The 19,054-nt window shown below is 33.3% G+C and overlaps 1 protein-coding gene across 1 annotated transcript in view; it reads left to right on the forward strand.

The window, feature by feature from the left end:
• The first annotated feature begins 14,248 nt into the window (after window positions 1-14,248).
• LOC128216403 (uncharacterized) overlaps window positions 14,249-19,054 on the forward strand; it is a 34,055-nt gene continuing 29,249 nt past the window's right edge. The window contains exon 1 of the mRNA XM_052922962.1: window positions 14,249-14,724. Within this exon, the coding sequence (XP_052778922.1) occupies window positions 14,550-14,724 (175 nt within the window). The 5' untranslated portion in view covers window positions 14,249-14,549. The remainder of the gene's footprint in view (window positions 14,725-19,054) is intronic.

Raw genomic sequence — 19,054 nt, forward strand, 5'->3', positions numbered from 1 at the left:
AATTATCCTTCGATGCATGTTTGCATTATCTGAAATTAAGAATCAAAATAGAAGAGCAAATAGCATTAAATAATGATAAGTATGAAACCCACAGAAAAAAATGGGAAGTACTCGATATTCTAAATAACTAATATATATATATATATATATATAGAAAAAAGATACATATTTAGCCTAAACAATGCATATCTTATTATTGTTTTTTACTCATGAATATGAATAAAATAATCTTTTGAACAAAACAGGGACATCGCTCTGAGTGTGTGTGTGTGTGTGTGTGTGCGTGCGTGCGCGCGTGCGTGCGTGTGTGCGCGCACACACATGCGTGCGTGTGTGTGTGTGTGTGTGATAGAAATTATTTTTCAATACAACATAGAGATGTTTTAACATATATATATACATGTTTTTGATATATTATGCTAATATGATTTATGTTGAAAATAAATGAGAAAAAAAAGAAGTCTGTTACTTTAATTTCAGTAGTTCACACTATGCATTGTGGATGAAGCAATTACGCAGCCCCCGTCTCAGCAACACAGTCTCACGCCACAGCTACCATCCGTCAATGTTCGTGGCGTCTCTGAAATATCTCACTGACTATATTAGCTCAACCTTATATGGCATTGTTAATTAGAAATGGTGAATTTATTTAATATAATGTAACATTTTCTAGAAGAAACTCTCCAATACAGTTTTCATTCTTTGTCCACTAAACTTAAACTGTATGTGCCCAAAAAGTAATAAAAAACTTTATGAGCTCATACATGCATTTTTCTTAGATCATGGATGCAAATCATGTAAACCGTTTTTAAAAGTAAGGAATCGGATTTCTAGAAATCCCACATTTTATCCCGTGTTTATCGTATTTGTAATTTACAGGACAATTAATAATCTTGAATCTTTGCCCCTTTGGACCGGTGACCGGTGTTGAAATTGTGCCGAGTGTTACATGTTTTGAAAACGTCAGAAAATTCGTCAGTCGTAAGTTTAGCATAATAAAGTATATTGAGAAATCCTTGTTTATTCAGTTTAAGGATAATGTTAGGATCGGTTTCTCGGGATTCAATTGTATTAGAAATATATTTGCGCAGCCATCGTAAAATGATTTATGTTAAAGATTCGAGTTTTAGACAATAACTTGAAATTTCATCCCAGCCATGCATGTTTTCCGAGCGCTGCACTGTATTGTATAACCAAATTGTTTAAATATCTGGCTAATGTCAGTGTATTTTTATTTAAAAAATCGTTGAAAAGAACCAGGTAATTCGTCCAGGGACCACAGTTCTGACATAACGCGATATTTTTTCTTATGCTGCTTAAAATATCTTGCAAGTGACATTATTTTCTTTTCGTTCTCAAAACATGCATGGCTGGGAAGAAATTTCCAGCAGTATTATTACTTTACATGTATGATAAACATATGCATTTGAACTTCACGGCCTTTATTTTAATATGTCGACGGAAGCTTCATTGTGGTCCAACTAAGGGCCGTTTTAGGGTGTATCGCTTTAACCTCAATTAATTGTGTATACTACTGAAATTAAAGTCATAGACACATTAGGACTGACTCGTAAAAAGAAACCAGAGCATAAAGGGTGCGGCAGCTTCACGGCATAAGCCCAACAACAAACTCTTGACATAGACTTATATTTATAGTGGGTATAGTTTTGCAAAATTCGTGTTTCGTTTGCCCTTACTTTATGGTGAGGGGTGGGGGTAGGAAGTTTTTTACCCTCGACATCGGGTTAAATCTACAACTTAATGGTGTTATCTTCCGAATGCATTTACACTTAATTTACGCACTGGGGTAACTGTTTGCCACGAGGATTGTCCCCGTAGTTCTGTTCGATCCTTGTCGCTCTCTTACTAAGGGCAGGGGAGTCAAATACTGGCAATTCAAGAAGAAGAAAAAAACATACCGAAGCTCCAATTTTATCCATATAAAATGAGAATTTATTTCCATTGATTGTTTTGTTTGCTGTCTTACTTACTCCTAAAGTACATTGCTCATAATTGTTGTTTCTATTATCTTCTCAATTCACTAGTTGTTGACATTTCTGAACGAGAAAATAGAGGCAAAGCTCCGATGGGTATTGTAATCTTGATTTTAAATTGTAGCGTGTGCTGCCTAATAGCACGACTCCCACTCAGTCGTGACGACCATTGCTATATTAGATCACTCTTACATTCTGAAAGAACCTTATAATAATAATAATAATAATAATAATAATAATAATAATAATAATAATAATAATAATAATAATAACAACTTTATTTAACATGTTATTAAGAAATTTTAAAGACCACTGAGGGTCATATGACATTATAAGATCCGTGTTTATGGACCGAGGCGTAAGCCGAGGTACATTCACCTTTGGGGGCTGACTTGCCGGTCCTTATAATACCATATGGCCCGAAGTGGTGTGTTATACAATATTTCGTATATTATACGAGGCCTCGCCTCGGATAACAGTATTTCCCTCATGTTGACAATATGTACTGTCACACTGGAAGCCATGCAACACACACATAAATATATAAAATATATAAATAAAATTATAGTATAAATATATGGTGATAAAAGCTTTGTTTTAGCATTTAAGTTATCACGAACCATTAATGGTATGTGAAGTTATGTAATCCCAAAGAAATTTTATAAGTAATGAGTGCAAATATAAACATAATTCTTAGAGTTGCGCTTGTGTATGAAAACATTCGGTAGTGAACTGGTAATCGTGAAGTCCTTTGAATATTTATTTTGTAACTTATGAATAATGCCAATCAAACATAATAAATGATTACACTCTTTTCATATAAAACGTTTGGATATTATTGAAAAATTCGTGCCTCACTCTCGTTTGTATAATGTTTTCCCGCTCATCTTCTACCTTGATAATGATTTACTGGTCATTCAGGATATTTCAATGTGACTTAGTGGTTCTTGAAAAACCAATAATTTGCTAAGTGGTGCTGGACAGTCTTAATTGACAATTTCTCAAACAATCCTTTTTAACAGGATCAAGCTAAGCTATTTTTGTTGTGATACAATTTGCGGATTTCTTTTTCTTTTTAAAGAGTATTGAGTTTTTTAAAGGAAATCTTTTTAAAGATGACCATGATAAACTATAGTTTGATGTATACATTATTGGCAATTGATTTGGCTAAAGGACGTAACACACTTAAAAGGTTCGGCTTAAGAGTTTTCGAGGAATTGCGGCCAATTTTTATAATATTGACATATATTTTATAATTCTATTTTCTTTTTCTTTTCCGATGTGTATTAATGTTCGAAATGGGATAATTAGTTATCCTTAAAGGTAGATATATAGAAATTATCCTACTTTTCAATCGAAATCTTTAAATCCTTGGAAAATATATTCATACAGAGATCGATATTTCGCAGAAACTATGCCAATCCGAGTCCTGAAAATGACGGCCTCAACAATAGTCCATTTCTCTCTGAAGATAGATGATAACATTATATTAGCAACCGTTATTCTTTCAAGACCGAGGTTTCTTCGTGCAATTTGGCAAAGTTGGTTCCAGCATTACCGCGTAAAATGTTCAAAGGGTTCACTATAATGAAAGAAGCAAACAATATTTTTCGGACATATCCAATTAAGTGTGATGTAAAACAAAAATGTAAAACCCATAAATGACGAGTAAATTGTTTGTTTATTATGGCGTCACTCCTCTGAATTAAGGACCAGTCCGTTGGACATACCTTGATTAACGACTAGGCCGTTGAGGACATTTTTAAACCACAGTTGCTGCAATGTGACCTTAAGCTTGCCAATCTTACAGTTTCCAAAACTTTCTTTAGTTCGATAGTTATTATAAGTGTTTCATAATTATATTGTATAACACAAAAGAGATTTACAAGTTCTTGGGTACGCCATGTATGTCAACATCCCGTGTTTATTTTACGAAAATAAAGGAAAAGTCATCTATGTAGGCAACAGTCTAAACCCTTACGTATAATGCCAATTGTACAGGAATTACCCTCCTTCTACGACAGAAAAAATATTTGAAGTATGCCATCTCAAAGCTCTCATAGGGCTCACGTAATATCGTAAGTATCGTAAGGTTCTGGTAGCGGTGGGAAGTGGTATCTCGAGACTCTCGTAAGGCTGTACGTAAGTATCGTAAGGTTCTGATAGCAGTGAGAAGTGGTATCTCGAGACTCTCGTAAGGCTGTACGTAAGTATCGTAAGGTTCTGGTAGCGGTGGGAAGTGGTATCTCGAGACTCTCGTAAAGCTGTACGTAAGTATCGTAAGGTTCGTATAGCGGTGGGAAGTGGTACCTCGATACTCTCGTAAGGCTGTACGTAAGTATCGTAAGGTTCTGATAGCGGTGGGAATTAGTATCTCGAGACTCTCGTAAGGCTGTACGTAAGTATCGTAAGGTTCTGGTACCGGTTGGAAGTGGTATCTCGAGACTCTCGTAAGGCTGTACGTAAGTATCGTAATGTTCTGGTAGCGGTGGGAAGTGGTATATCGAGACTCTCGTAAGGCTGTACGTAAGTATCGTAAGGTTCTGGTAGCGGTGGGAAGTGGTATCTCGAGACTCTCGTAAGGCTGTACGTAAGTATCGTAAGGTTCTGGTAGCGGTGGGAATTAGTATCTCGAGACTCTCGTAAGGCTGTACGTAAGTATCGTAAGGTTCGTATAGCGGTGGAAAGTAGTATCTCGAGACTCTCGTAAGGCTGTACGTAAGTATCGTAAGGTTCGTATAGCGGTGGGAAGTGGTATCTCGAGACTCTCGTAAGGCTGTACGTAAGTATCGTAAGGTTCTGGTAGCGGTGGGAAGTAGTATCTCGAGACTCTCGTAAGGCTGTACGTAAGTATCGTAAGGTTCTGTTAGCTGTGGGAAGTAGTATCTCGAGACTCTCGTAAGGCTGTACGTAAGTATCGTAAGGTTCTGTTAGCGGTGGGAAGTAGTATCTCGATACTCTCGTAAGGCTGTACGTAAGTATCGTAATGTTCTGGTAGCGTTGGAAAGTAGTATCTCGAGACTCTCGTAAGGCTGTACGTAAGTATCGTAAGGTTCTGTTAGCGGTGGGAAGTAGTATCTCGAGACTCTCGTTTGGCTGTACGTAAGTATCGTAAGGTTCTGGTAGCGGTGGAAATTAGTATCTCGAGACTCTCGTAAGGCTGTACGTAAGTATCGTAAGGTTCTGGTAGCGGTGAGAAGTGGTATCTCGAGACTCTCGTAAGACTGTACGTAAGTATCGTAAGGTTCTTGTAGCGGTGAGAAGTGGTATATCGAGACTCTCGTAAGGCTGTACTTAAGTATCGTAAGGTTCTGGTAGCGGTGAGAATTAGTATCTCGAGACTCTCGTAAGGCTGTACGTAAGTATCGTAAGGTTCTGTTAGCTGTGGGAAGTAGTATCTCGAGACTCTCGTAAGGCTGTACGTAAGTATCGTAAGGTTCTGATAGCGGTGGAAAGTAGTATTTCGAGACTCTCGCAAGGCTGTACGTAAGTATCGTAAGGTTCTGGTAGCGGTGAGAAGTGGTATCTCGAAGCTCTCGTAATTTTAGAATCTTTTTAAATGTAAACGTAACTTGACGATAGGTTTGAAGCTCTCTTATTATTCACGTAAACACATGTGTTATCTTCATATGTTTTGAACATTGAAGAAAGCCATAATTATCTTACTTTTTTTCAATGCAATGTGACATAACTGTTAACACGGGATTCCGATGAGAAATATTAAACGCCAAGTTGTACTAATTGTACCTTTAAAATCATCGTATATTACAGATTGGTAAGGTAAAAGTTTTTTAAATTAGTGTTTTTGAAAAATATTGTGACTTATATGAGGTTGGTACATTCAGACCGACCAAAGAACCGTTATCAACTATTGTTTTCGAATCTGCAAAAACTCTTAAGTCGCTGTTACAGTTTATTTTCTAAACACACATATAAATGTAAATGCATATACCGTAGTATGGGATATACGACTCACTTATTGTTTAAAACGTAAGTAATACGCCATAAGCTCGCTGCTGCCCCATAAATTAAACGCACCACATAATGCGTAGAGGTTTGTTTCGATATTTATACCTGCCTTACAATATAAATGTAAAAAAGTCCTGGAAAAAATGTGTATGTCAGACGGCAATGTATTTATTACTGAGATGCGGAAAAATTTGACGCATTCAGCGAATCGTCCCCCGAGTGTTTAGAGAGCGTATTAACCCACTTGCCACGATGGACCGTGAACGTGTTAAGAAATATTGTTTATACCGAACAACGATAGTGGACTTGTGCACAGAAACACAAGTTGAAATTATGGGCCAACAAATCGAAACCATACTCTCCCTTTACCGCGTCAAGAAGGAAAAGTATTGAGGTTTTATATACCATACTGTGCTCGCAGATGGCAATGGAGTTACCGGACAAGTACTTTTCGAGACCCGTTTCAAGGAGGTTCCCAAGACGAATCAACTGTTCCGGTTAACCCCATGTTACATGCTATTGCCATGCTATTAGTGGAACTTGAACCTCTAACAATAGGCCAAGGATTTGCACGGTTTTAGTTTTTTGACATTCATCTGCCAACTTTTCGGCCCGTTATTGATTTTCAATACGACTCATTCATTAAAACCACTGATGAAACAATAAGCTATACCATACATGGATAACCATGTTAGACAGTAGCAGGTTGATAATTATTGGAAAACTGGTGAGTAATAAACGCACAATTGTGTTTTCCAAATAAAAGATGTAGACGTAAATAAGATGCACTGTTGGTTAAGCTTAAGTACCAGCCATAGTAAGACTCATATTGAAGAGAAAATGGCATTATTAAAAGCCCAACACAGAAATTTTATACAACTTAATCTTAAGACAGAGATTCTGAAAATGTTAGTACAAGATGGAGATTTTAATATAAGTAAACTAAAGAGTAAATATTCAATATAATATCCATTATAATCTTTAGGCGTATATATATCTTCCTGTCCTAAGGGTATATAGAATGTCATTATCACCGCCAACTATAGAGTAAATCTTTTCCACGCAAATTTTGAAAATATATTAAAAAGTTCAGAAGTACCTCAAGCAGTATTCACTCTGTTGATGCTGATGAATTTTTAAAACATTTTTCCAATTTATCAAATTGTACAAAATGGCAATTTAATAAGAATGATCACGATTTTGTTAGAAATAATACTTTGAATATTGACCAACTCGACTGCGCTATTACAATTGAGGAGATTAGTAAATCTATAAAACTGATGTCCCGTTACAAGTCATGTGACTTTGATCATAATGTAGCTGACTTTTTCATAGATGCGAATGATTTTATTTCACCATATCTAGTTTGTATCTTTATTTACATCTCATCGTTGCACATACCATAAAACACATACAATGTAAAAATTAAAAACAGTGCGATGCCATTCCATTCGGAATTATAAGATATGGTCCATGACCTTTTACAGTAATATTTTACATATCTGCATAATATTCATGTACATGTATTCTAAAAGCTAACAGATTTGCTAAATTTATCACTATATATTTCATATCGAGTAGTAAAATATAATAATCAATAGTTTCTGTTTAAAAAAAAATGTTTGAAAGAATGACAACATAATAAAACATAGTGAAGATGCTAATAAAAGCGTAACTTTATTTACAAAGTAAAAAACGACGCCTCTGTAAAATACTGTAACAGGTTTTGGCACAGGTCCTTATCATTGTTGGATCTGTGCTGAAAAACAGGTAATTATATTTATCACTGTCTTGCATATCACTAAATATGTTATTTTTAACATTAAAGCCTTAGTATATAAGTCTTCCCTTAGATCATTGTAAACATTACAGTGCAATATAACGTTCAATACAAGCGTATGACCGGTATCACCAAAGAGGAGCACTATAACCAACAACAGGCCAAACAATTGGGTCATACAGTTTTGTAAATACATCGTATGGGAGTCCTCCAACAATCTTACATTTAGCAATCAGTAAACCTAGGGCTCGACTTGCACTTTGAGCAACAGACTTGACAGTAACATTTAGATCTAAGTGTTCGTGAAGAACCACACCAAGGTAAGTATATCTATCTACCGTTGTTAACTGACTAGAACCAGACAAAAAAGTTGTACGTGGTACTGAATTGGGTCTAAAATAGACTATGTTGCTCTTAGTAGAATTAACCTGCATATTGTTTATAGAACACCAGTCACCCAATGCAGACAAAAGTAACTGCATATCATCTGCGGACTCGGCTAACAGTACAATGTCATCAGCATACATAATAATACAGACTCTGTCGACATTAACAGGCACACCAACACCAAACGATTTGAGATAAATTGACAAATCATTAATAAATAAATTAAACAATAGCAGCGATAGAATACAACAAGGCCACAATCTACATTAAACCATTCAGTTTTAAGGGAATTAACCCTGACACAAGAGGAAACCGTATTATAAATGGACTTTAAAGCTATAAACATTTACCACCAATACCTAGATCGGATAGCCTATTCCATAGTATATTTCTATCAATAGTATCATATGCTTTTCTAAAATCAATAAAAGCACAAAAGGTAGATTTACGAGACTTCTTCCTTGAATCAAGAATATTATATAAAGACATAGTGTGATCAGTCGTGCTTCTACGTTTCCTGAAGCCATTCTGCTCGTCAGAAACTATATTATTTTCTTCAGACCATTTGCTTAGCCTGCTGTTTAACACATGACAATACAATTTGTACATTGATGACGCCAGGGAAATGCCCCTATACGATAAGGGATCTCTTTTATCCGCCGTGGACGATTTAGGTATAGGATAAATGATGCACTTACTCCACAGTGACGGGACACTTGTCAAAACAAATGCTAAACAATACGTGAAGAAAAGAAACAGATGCATCATTATTCAATGCTTCTACAGGAATATTGTATACTCCACATGTTTTGCCTTTATTTACAGACATTAATGCTTTTCTGACTTTCTGGGCTGATATACCATCAATATAACAAGGATCCATATTTCCATCATTAGTAACATAACTATTTAGATCATTAACACTACTTTGACTGCCAACAGATAAATAATTTGAAGTATTAAACAGTGAGCTAAAATCATGTTTCCATTTCTTAAGGACAGTATTTACATCATTGGAAATTTGGAAATAGAACCATCTGGCATAACAACCTCCATTGGGATAACATTGCTGGTTGTGACGTTGACACCTATTTTACCAACTGACTTCCAAAACTTCGAAGAGTCGACATTACATTCATCAAGCAATTGCGTTTGTAATGTAAACCAGTATAACCGTTTAGCACGTTGTACTTGACGATCAAATAGTTTACGTTTATCTATATAAACAATTTTAAGAGTTTTCTTTTCACCAATATCAGCGCAAGATAGCCATGCCTTCTCTTCAATACATACGTTATTCCAAACCTCAGTTAAAGTATCAGACCACCAAGGTTTCCCGGGACGTCGTTTCTTGTTATTAGAACCAAATTTTATAACTTTACTTGGCAATTTACTATTCATATTATGGCTAAAATATTACTCCAATCATTGTACACCCCATCTACATCCGATTGTGTCTGAAAACCCGTCTCGAGTTTGGAAATTGTAATGTTAACATGGTATAATGTTTCAACATCAAGCATAAAATCACCTGGTACATTGTATTATTGACCACAGATCAAGCAAGTTTACAAGCCAAGATGGATGCTAAATGGGGATTAAAATCAATGTAAATAAAATTAAAGTTTGTGTTTTCGAAAACGGAATCAAACTAGAAATGTGCAATTTTTTATATTAACAAGGAGTTTGTGAATATAGTCGATAACTTTAATTATCTAGGTGTCAATTTTCACTAACCAGGCAATATGTCACATGCAGTAAAAATGCGAAACGATCAAACTCTTAAGGCCTACCATAGTCTCTTGTCATTATTTGACAAAGTTCATCTCGATATTAAAACTAAATAGTCTTTGTTTGTTCCCATTTTATTGTACGGATTAGAGGTATGGGGGTTTATAACTTTAAGGAAGTTGATAAGGTTCATATTAGATTTCTCAAATATATTTAAGGTATAAAGCAACAAACCCCTAACTCCGCTGTATATGGTGAACTTAGCAGATTTCCTTTATCCATTGTATGCAAGGAACGATCTGTTAAATTTTGGTTAACATAATGATTAGAATCCTAATATAAATAATTCTTCTTGTGCAAAGAGAATAAACTCTATTATTGATCATCTTGGTTTTATGAATGAAAGGCAAAACTTTGATGTGAATTTGAATTATCTTCTTTGACATAATTATGGAATTCGTCACCAGTTTATTCAAGACTTGAAAGCATCTATAAATGATATGACAAAACATTCACTGCATTGTAAACTTAAGGAAAACTTTACTTTTGAAAATTATCTTGTACAGAATAAAAATGATAGATTAAGAAAATGTATGACCTGTTTTAGATTAACAGCACATAATCTTAAAATTAAAACTTGTAGATAACTTGTTACTACCAGAGCTGACAGAAAATGTAAATGTTGTTCTTCAAATATGATAGAAGACGAGTACCATTTCATGTTGTGTTGTACTCTATACAATAGATTGAGACAAACATACTTAGGCAACACCTACTGGCCTTCTATAAATATGTTAAAATCTGTATTACTAAGCAAATCAACTATTAAGTTACTAAATACTGTAATATCAAATATCAAATTTGCAATGAAATTAAGAAAATCTACTCCGGAACTTTAACTGTTTCTAAAATTTACTGAAAACAATTACGAATGTATGATTTATTTCTTACCTGTTTGATGATTATGTTATTGTTTTTTGTGTCTTTTTGTATTGTGTTCTCTACTGTACTATTTAATCATTGTGTTTGTTTATGTTATCACCATGACCATGTGTTTAATGGCCTTAGGTATTTGTATGCCGATTTTTGCCAATAAACTTTGAAGCTGCAGTTATAATCATACTACTAAGACGACATTAACACCGATTCATGTTTCTCCCACATCAAATAAGTAGATCCAATAATTTAACCATGCTAGTAATTCTTATCTTGCCCGCGGGCGAAGATTTAATGCCCGCATGGAACTCCTTTTTAAAGGTCGCCACATTGTAATTACCTCCCTTGTTGAAGACTGTCGTCTGTAGTATCTTGGAAACCTTGTCTAGCGGCAATATTTAGAACGCTTGTTAATTATTTCTCGCTTCAAATGTCACCAGAAAACAGTTTTCACGCACCTATCAAGAAATAATGACTCACTCTCCTTAGAACTATTTAAAGACCGTTTTGACTATTAACATAATCTGAATCACTGCGCGCATATCCATGACAACCACGAATTATCGCATATCCATACGCAATTATTTTAGTAAGCACAAAATAGTTCCAGCAAAAAATACATCTTTACTCTTTTTGTTTAACTGAACCTATCTTACACTCTCGGCCATGGAAGATACTTATGATCTAGAGATACAACATGTGCTGAAGATGAAGTTAATACAATGAGCGAACATGGTCCTAAAATATAGTTGTAGCAACTGAACAACCACTTTTTACTATCCTTAAGGATCCGATTTAGCACCAAGAACATGGTATAAAGTTAAATATAGCACAGAAATGCATTTATTATACAAAATGATATAAATAACATGTTGGTTATTTTCCATACAAAGTTAAAATACCATTTTCCTTGATATGTCTTTGCCATTGTTGTAAATACTCGCCTATCAGACGTTGTTTAAAAAAAAAAGTTGTTTTTGTTTATCTGTGAAACATCACACTATACAATGAAAATCGTATCATGTGAGAAGGTTCTTAACATTACTAAACCAATTGTATTTATCATACAGATGTTTGCTTAGCTATAAATGGTTTGTGAAATATTGAATTACCAACTCCAGGAAGAAATAGATAAAGGTGTAAAATCTATCACAAGCAATCAATGGCTCCATTCGTTATTTTATGCAAATTTGAAACAAAAGTAGAACCAAATAATGAAGCTTCAGGAAGCTCAACTTATTGCTTATAAGTCATGTAGAAGTGTATCGCGGTTCAAACTCGATGTTTCGTTTTAAAACGAACATATTGAAAGAAGAAATGTATTCTGTTCAAATAATGAAAGACCATTTTAATACAGAAATGTTAACAACTAAACAAGAGGAGGAGGAATTAAAAGAAGCTCCATTTTGCAATTTTGGAAAAAGGAATACACAAAAGCAGACTACAGAAGTGACAAGTTTAGGCCTGTAAGAGACCATTGAAATGTCACTGGAAAAACAGAGGATCTGTTCACAATATATGTAAGAGATCATTTAGATTACTTAAAACAGATTCCAACAGTGTTCCATAGCTTGCGCGGATATGATAGTCACGAAGATAAAATAATGAAGGAAAATAGAAAAAAAAAGCAATAACAAAATAGATAGCCAAATAAGAACAGAAAAATATGGATTAACAACAATAAAATAGTTGGAAGAGAAAAGCAAAAGAAAAGAAGAGAAAACTTAAGTTATTCCATACAACATAAGTACATGACGTCTATAGTTTTCATTTATGGTAAGTAAGATTCTAAGTTTCTAAATCAATATCTTGAAAGTTTAGTTAATAATTTACCTAGTGTGGAATTTAGTATTGTACAAACAATGCTTTCTGAATAATTTAAATTAACACATTAAAAAGGAGTTTATCCATATAAAAACGAATTTCATTTGAGAGGTTTGATAACACTTTCTTACGGCCTAAAAGTCTTTTTAACTACAAGCATGCAAACATTGTATAGAAATCGTTTGCCTGTAAAGCAATGTGAGAATATCATGACCTTGACTTAGAATTATTTTATTGGCAGATGTATTTCAAAACAATTGAAAGGCTTGTATTGAGTATTACAAGTTAGATCTATGTCCTTGTTTAGTTTCACAGCACAGCACAGCACAGCACAGCACAGCACAGTACATATACAATACAATACAATACAATACAATACAATACAATACAATACAATACAATACAATACAATACAATACAATACAATACAACACAACACAACACAACACAACACAACACAACACAACACAATACAATACAATACAATACATCCAATACAACACAATGCAATGCAATGCAATGCAATGCAATGCAGTGCAATGCAATGCAATGCAATGCAATGCAATGCAATGCAATGCAATGCAATACAATAAAATACAATACAATACAATACAATACAATACAATACAATACAATACAATACAATACAATACAATACAATGCAATGCAATGCAATGCAATGCAATGCAATGCAATGCAATACAATACAATACAATACAATACAACACAACACAACACAACACAATACAATACAATACAATACAATACAAATAAAATAAAAAAAATAAAAAAAAAAATAAAAAAATGCAATACAATACAATACAATACAATACAATACAATACAATACAATGCAGTAATATGCAATACAATACAATACAATACAATACAATACAATACAATACAATACAATACAATACAATACAATACAATACAATACAATACAATACAATACAATACAATACAAATACAACACAACACAACACAACACAACACAACACAACACAACACAATACAATACAATACAATACAATACAATACAATACAATACAATACAATACAATACAATACAATGTAATGTAATGTAATGCAATGCAATACAATACAATACAATACAATTCACGATATAAATATACAATACAATACAATGCAATTACATAAAATACGATATAAATATACAATACAATACAATACAATACAAACAATAAAATACAATACAATACAACACAACACTACAAACATAATACAACTCAGCACTACTTAAATTATTACTTGAATTTATTTTTACTAGTTCCATCATAGATGCAAGTATTAGTAATATGTTAGGCGGTACATTTATCATGCACAGTTCAATTGTGAGAGCTCAGAGAATATTTGCCAGGAAATATATTCTATCGACATCTCTTAAGGATTTCAAGCTGATTGATAATGCTCTTAGAAGTATCCGGATTTAAGTTTAGAGATTTTTATAATTATTTTCCACGAAAGAAACTGATCGAATTCTTAAGAAAGAAGACAAGATAATTAACGGGACGTGAAACGAACTATTGGTTTTGGACATGATGGGAATAGCGAACAGCTGGCTCCCATCTCATATACTATCCTCACATGATGAATGCGTGTGCGCAATACTAGAGAGAAATATCAGTGGAAATAAAAACAACACTCCTTGTTTTTGCTTATGAAAAATAGACCAAATATATTAACAGTGCAAAAAGGTGCATCAGTTATACTGGTCTAACATAATATGGTACGAAAAGGAATATTCAAAATATGGATTTTTTTCTAACATTATGTTTTTACATATGTTTATACACAATAAAACCATAGGAACCGTAAGATAAATCGTTGTTAAGGTGGAAATACGTGTTTAGAGATTCCGATCAGACTTTTAGAATATCAAAGCACAACGTAGTACGTACCAAAGGCAATGAATCGGGAAACGCCCAACCTGTCTGAGGATGATGATTCAATGCGAAAGATGTCGCCTCACAACAACCGCCGCCGACGACCTGCCGGCGAAGTGCTTCAGCGCTTTATCGTCGGCACAACAGCCACGTGCACGCTCGTCAATTGCAGTATGCTAATTATATCCACAGCGGCAGGTGCGATTATATTTTTTAAATATTGATCACGCAATCTTTGATTGAGAATCCGTTAAAAATGACGGAAAAAGCATGCATTGGCCTACATAACATTCTAAAGTCATATGGCGTCTACGGGGTCACTATTTAATTAGAATTAGCTAGTTTAGTTAAATAAAGAAAAAACTTCTTGATTTATTATGTTTAGTTGGCTTATGTGATATACATTCAACAATTGTAGATGTAACGTCAGATATTTGTTTATCATTTTGTATTTTGATAAATATTTAAAAAAATCTCAAAGAATAAGAACTGATCAGATGAAAAATACTAGTAGCTCAATGTTTAGGAAAGTCAAGTTTTGACTTGCGAGGCAAATATATAGATGATGATTGTTTGTTTTAGTGTAAGATTGCAACATATTTCACCGAATTAGCACCAAAAGCTATATTCCGCGAATAGCATAGCCACGAGTGATTTGTTGTTGTTTTTTGCTGGTTGAGATTACATATCGTATATATATATATTTGCTATCTAACACTGAAACAAACCTTTTTTCTTTTTATTATATAGCTAAACAATTTAAATTTAAGGTTTTAAGTGACGATGCCGTAGTCTGTCGATCCTTTGTCGGCTTGTGGTGTAATTGTTTTCTAAGATTTTTATTTTGAATTTTATTCTATTCTCGTGTTTCGTTCTTTTATAAATACAGTTTTAAAAAGGCATTTATGATCCTTATAATGACAGATATGCCCTAGTTATTTTTAAGTTGAACATTGAATGAATACATTGGCCAATACATTTGTCGCCATTTACTTGGATTATCAACAATTTTCTAGAGTTTGTTTCACAGTACATAGTTTCATGATATATGGATATTAAATCAATTTCACTGTCGGAGATTATTCGCTTGTTGACAGGTTGTTTTTAAGTTGGGATGAAGACCAGTTAGAGTTAATATTTGTACAGCTTTTATTTCACTAATTCAGCTTAAAACATAAAAGAAAAAAAAACACTTTAATTTGTTGTACTTTTGTCAGGTGCATCTGATGTTTGGGTACATTTCAAAAATTATGGTTAGAACCCAACTCATGGACACTTTTGTTCTTGTCAGCAACAGTTGTAGCCAAATGACAAACAACTTCACATGTTATATTGTTCAACACATCATTTCATTCTTTGTGCATGATTATTCGATCTATATTTCTCTCAAAGATAACGTTTGTGGCTAAAATACAGAATTCAAGCATTGATCGCTTTAGTTAATCTTATATTACAACTGTTGTTATGTATGCATTTGTGCATGTCTGGTATTTTTGAAACAAGCCAACGAAATGTTGATGTAAAGAAAACGTGTTTCGTTCATGTCTTTCGATGCAATATGGAGTTTTATCGGTGAAATAACAACAGTTATAATATCATTTTGATATTTTCACGATAAAGAGTGAAAATATCAGCTTTAAGAACTACTTTCAAAATCTAGTCCCCTTAGTCAAAACTGAATATGTCACTTCAACTTCAAAACCAGAAAGAACCAGAAAAAGGTTGCCAAAAGTATTTTGAAAACTAAAAAAGGTTTCATCTATTGTTATTAGACGTATTTGGAAATAAACAACTAGCCGTTTATTAGAAATATGGTTATCATGTTTTCTTGAACTTTGAATCTGATTATTCGAACATTTGCTTTCATAAAAAACAAATCACGTACGAAAACAACTGATTTATTTAAGTAAGTTGAATGCAAAAAAAGAACTGCGCCAACATTTATAAAGCTTTATCATTGAAATTTGAGGTAAAGTATTTTTCATGCAGATTAGTATTTTGTCCATATCTTGAGACTTAAAGGTCGTTCATTTTGTTGTTGCAATTTAATATTGCATTACAGATTAGAGTTGTAATATGAAAAGTGTGAAGTTAATAAATCTAATTTACTTTAGAAATAGTTTGTTAGATTTCTTTTTACAAAGTAACGTATTCTACATGAGCATTCAAATAATTTGTGATTGTTTTCTAATTATTTTTGCATGTTGCTTTTGTGCATGAACAGGGATCAATAAAAAGTTAGGATTGCAAAATGACGATAAATGCTCGTTGAAGGCATTATTTGTTTAATATGTATAAAAAGGAAACATACTTTTCTGATGATGTAACGTAATATAAATGTGAATGTTTTACTTGGCATTATGGCTTATTCATCATTACTGTTTGAAGTGTAATTATAATTAAATAGTTCTCATCAAATCGATTCATATTATTTTGATGCTTGTTTTTTGTCATAAAATATTGCAAGTTTTACAGTCACGTAAATTACAGTATAGTGAGCCATGAAACATCTTTTTATAGCTGAAAAATTATTGGCGTGTTTTACCACGTCATATATTATTGACCAGTTATTGAACAGTTTTCTATACTTTTCTCTGTGTTTAAACCGTAGTATTTAACAAGTGAAAGCTATGTTCGACAGTTTCAAATCATTTGGCAACGAACTATCAAATGCTGTAATTTCCAAACGCATCAATGGCCAAGGCGTAAACATGTCTTAAAATGTCTGTAAAGTGATATACTTTCATAAAATCATCTACAAAATTTCCCCTTGGATGGAAGGGGGGAGGCAAAACCGTTTTCCCCTCATAGTTTAGATGCATTATTAAACAAACTGTAATCTAAGAAAAATGCTTTTATCCAATGATTATCCGCACTTTTTTTTGCTAACACGTTTGAACTGCGTATTTAATTTCACTCGTGGTCATATAAAAATTAAATTTTCACTCGTGGCGAAGCCACTCGTGAAAATATGTTTATCAATGACACTCTTGAAATAAAATACGATCTTACACTGAAATCATCAAAAATCCTCTATGTCTATAATAGGATAGATGGGCCTCACAGCAAAATGACTTACATATTTAGCTTTAATTATCACTATGCTATTATGCGGAGCCTGCAGCTCATATAAAAGTCCTAATTGGATGTATTTTTGCAGTTAATTGCTAAAAGCAAGATCAGTTTTTCGACTTTAATATTCAGCTTGTTTTAGATTTAATGACTTTATCTGGTGAAATAGATATTGTTTTTTGAACCAGCTAACAACAGAACAACCCTGGATGCTATTTGGACGAGTATGTCATTTAATGCCTAAAACTACGTCAGAAAAAAAATATATTGTGAAAAAAACGGAGAAATGTTAAATACGTGATAATTTGCATCAATATCACAGCATGTAAAAACCAACATAAGTCTAGAATAAAGACACGGCTTGTATATAATCAGCCATACATGTCCGTAATTTGAATGTATACATCTCTATATTGCCTTTTCTCTGTCATGTTGACACGCGGATGACGATAGATCGAATTCCCCCGCACTCAGTTATTTTTTCTAATCTGCTTTATTTTCCATATTTCAAGATCGAAAGTCCAGTTGAAAATAAAATGTCAATGTCGTTTACTGGGAATACCGTAATAAAAAGATAAGACTCTTGGCACTACATTTTGGGGTACCATACTTTTTCTATGGTGTGTATTTTGCTTAGCCGCTCACGACTTATTAGGAAAATGAAAATGAATACTATAATCCTTTTTTTTTTCAACAGACTTTACCATAAATCTGCTTTAATTCGAAATCCTAAGAAATCTATTTAAACAACAAATATTTTATGTGTTAAAATTGACACGTCGCACTCTTGCTTAATTTGTTTTTGGAAACCTAAAGATCATTTTTTGATAGTGCATAATTCATGCAATTAACAGCCACACTCTGGTTTACAATTGTGAAACAAAATAAAAGGTACTTAACTGGATTTTGCATGTTTTGAAAGCTCATGGTACCTTTAAGTAATCAAAGAGGCTATTTCAAGAGGCGATTTCAAGAGAGCTCAAGAAATAAAACATGCGCTTTTTTTCTTTGATACAGTTTTTTCTACTCCTATGAAATATCTACACAAAAACGTCACATAGCGAAGTGTTTGCATGCTTTATAAATCCAGCTATTAAGGTGTAGATAAACAAAATCAACTCATAGACATAAAACGGGTGTTTTCATTTATCAAATATTTTCATATTTTGCAAATAAAATTCTGCATATATATACAAAATATTTGCAGAATTTGATACAAACAAATCCCTTGGCTGTATGTGTGAAGAACCGACTTTAAAATTATTTGAAAAAAATACGGTAAAAATCCGAATTGTGGCAATAAGCAGAATCTTCTTCCTTAAGAATTCGAGGTATCCTAGATTATTCATGAGTCGAATTAAATGAGAAACTACGGCCTTGATATTAAAGACCAAAAGATACTGACACTATAGAGCTTTTATCAAAATGACACAGCTTTGGGCAGTGATAAAAACAT

The sequence above is a fragment of the Mya arenaria genome, chromosome 14 (assembly GCF_026914265.1).
Source record: "Mya arenaria isolate MELC-2E11 chromosome 14, ASM2691426v1".
Taxonomy (NCBI): Eukaryota; Metazoa; Mollusca; class Bivalvia; order Myida; family Myidae; genus Mya; species Mya arenaria.